Here is a 1740-nt window from a genome sequence, read left to right as displayed (position 1 = left end):
TGGCCACCTTTTTTTTTTTTGGGCCCCACTGTGTGGGATCTTAATTCCCCGAACAGGGATCAATCCCGGGCCCGGCAGTGAGAGTCCTAACCACTGGACCACCAGGGAATTCCCAGCCACCAACTTGCTAAAGGCAAGACTCAGCACGAAAACACCAAGTATAGACGTAACTCAAGTTAGACTTCTACGGGGTTTGCCTTCCCACTTCTGGTGAAATTCTACAAAGCAGATCACTAAGCTGAGAACACGGGGACAGGGGCACCGAACGGAGATGACAAGCCACGGCGAAGTCAGGGCACACTGGTCTCCAGAAGGTGCTCTTAAAAACAGGCCCCACAAAGGCAAGGAGGACCTCCCGCGACTCCTTCCTGGACGATCAACGCCCGCCGACAGAGGCCCCAAGTCTGGGGGGGGCCCCCGGGGGGTGGGGAGAAGGGAGCCACGGGCTTCTGGGGGATCAGCACGTCCATGTCTAAGGAAAACCTTCTTTCAAAACAAAGCACTAACAGGACCCCCCAAAAACGCTCACGACCTCCTGAAATCCAAGACAAGCATCTCGCTCACGTGGGCGCCGTGTCCAGACGCCACCGAGACCACCAGCACCAAGGCACACGGGTGAGGACGCGCCACCAGGGGGCCAGAACCCCCAAGCAGCCCAACAAGCCAACGGCTTCACCTTAGCACCTGAGAAGTGTTTTAATCGAGGCAAATCTCAACGCCAAACCACACATCCTGCCCCCGAAAAGTCTGACGCCAGCAGGAGGCAGGAAGGACACCCCAGGTCAGAAGGGGCCGCGAGCTGCCGCCTGTGTCCAGCGCTGCCAGGCCCAGCCCGGCCCCTCTGGGTGCGGCGGCTGCAGGGAAGGCGTGTTTTTTCCCCAGAAGAGAATCCCATTCCTCGTGCTTCAAAAATTTTTAAATCCATTTTTTCAAAAAATTTTTGAAGTAGTTAAGCCAGATTACAGGGGATTCTCATCTGCTTCACGTTACTTTGCTGTAAACAAAGGGAGGTGAGTAAACCTAGACAGACAGCCGCTGGCAAGTACAAACGCAGGAACAGAGCGCGCCCTGCTGCTCCCGAAGGGAACGAAGCCCCCGACTCTCCTTAAGCGAGCCAGTCAGACGTCCTGCTCCATCTCCGTCAGACGTGACACCACTGGCTACAGGAAAAGCTTAGCGCTTTCCGTTTCAAACCTAATTCATATTTATAAGTAGTACCTGCAGGCAGTGGCGGGTGCTGCACTCATTTTCGGAACTTGGACCAAACCACCTCAGGAAGGCAGGCCCATGAAACAGAGCGGCTGGGCCAAGGCTGCGGGGCTGAACCACGGCCGCTTCTGGCGGTCCCAGCCCGTGGGGCCCAGGTCCACCAGGAGGGGCCGCGCTCACGCAGGCGCAAGCCCAGCACCAGCGCTGCTACAAGATCCCACCTGTACCCTCCGGGGAGGGCCCAGGACAGCACCCGACACTGGGCCAGGTCCACACGCACCGTGTGGCGACAGCCCAGGGGTCAAGGTCACGCAGCCACCAAGCTGCTCCATGCACAGCCAGCGTGGACAGCCTCCCCCTGCGCCCAACCTCCCACTGGCGAAGCAGGCTGCCCATCCGCCTCTCCTGGCAGAGCAGGAAGAGGGGCCCTAAAAGGTGACGGGGAGTCTCACCGCCCGTGACAGGTACCCGGCGCCTGGGAAGAGCTGGGGCGAGCAGTGCATGGGGCCTGCCATCCGCGACCCCCCCCCC

General features: G+C 59.4%; 1 protein-coding gene across 1 annotated transcript in view; it reads right to left on the bottom strand.

The window, feature by feature from the left end:
• The window catches only part of BRD1 (bromodomain containing 1), a 52794-nt gene that overhangs the window by 3416 nt on the left and 47638 nt on the right, over nt 1-1740 (bottom strand). Inside the window, exon 13 of the mRNA XM_024737395.1 lies at nt 1490-1637. Coding sequence (XP_024593163.1) covers nt 1490-1637 — 148 coding nt within the window. The remainder of the gene's footprint in view (nt 1-1489; nt 1638-1740) is intronic.

Source organism: Neophocaena asiaeorientalis, unplaced genomic scaffold (assembly GCF_003031525.2).
Source record: "Neophocaena asiaeorientalis asiaeorientalis breed wild unplaced genomic scaffold, Neophocaena_asiaeorientalis_V1.1 scaffold242, whole genome shotgun sequence".
In the NCBI taxonomy this organism is placed as follows: Eukaryota; Metazoa; Chordata; class Mammalia; order Artiodactyla; family Phocoenidae; genus Neophocaena; species Neophocaena asiaeorientalis.
This window is presented reverse-complemented; position numbering and strand designations above follow the sequence as displayed.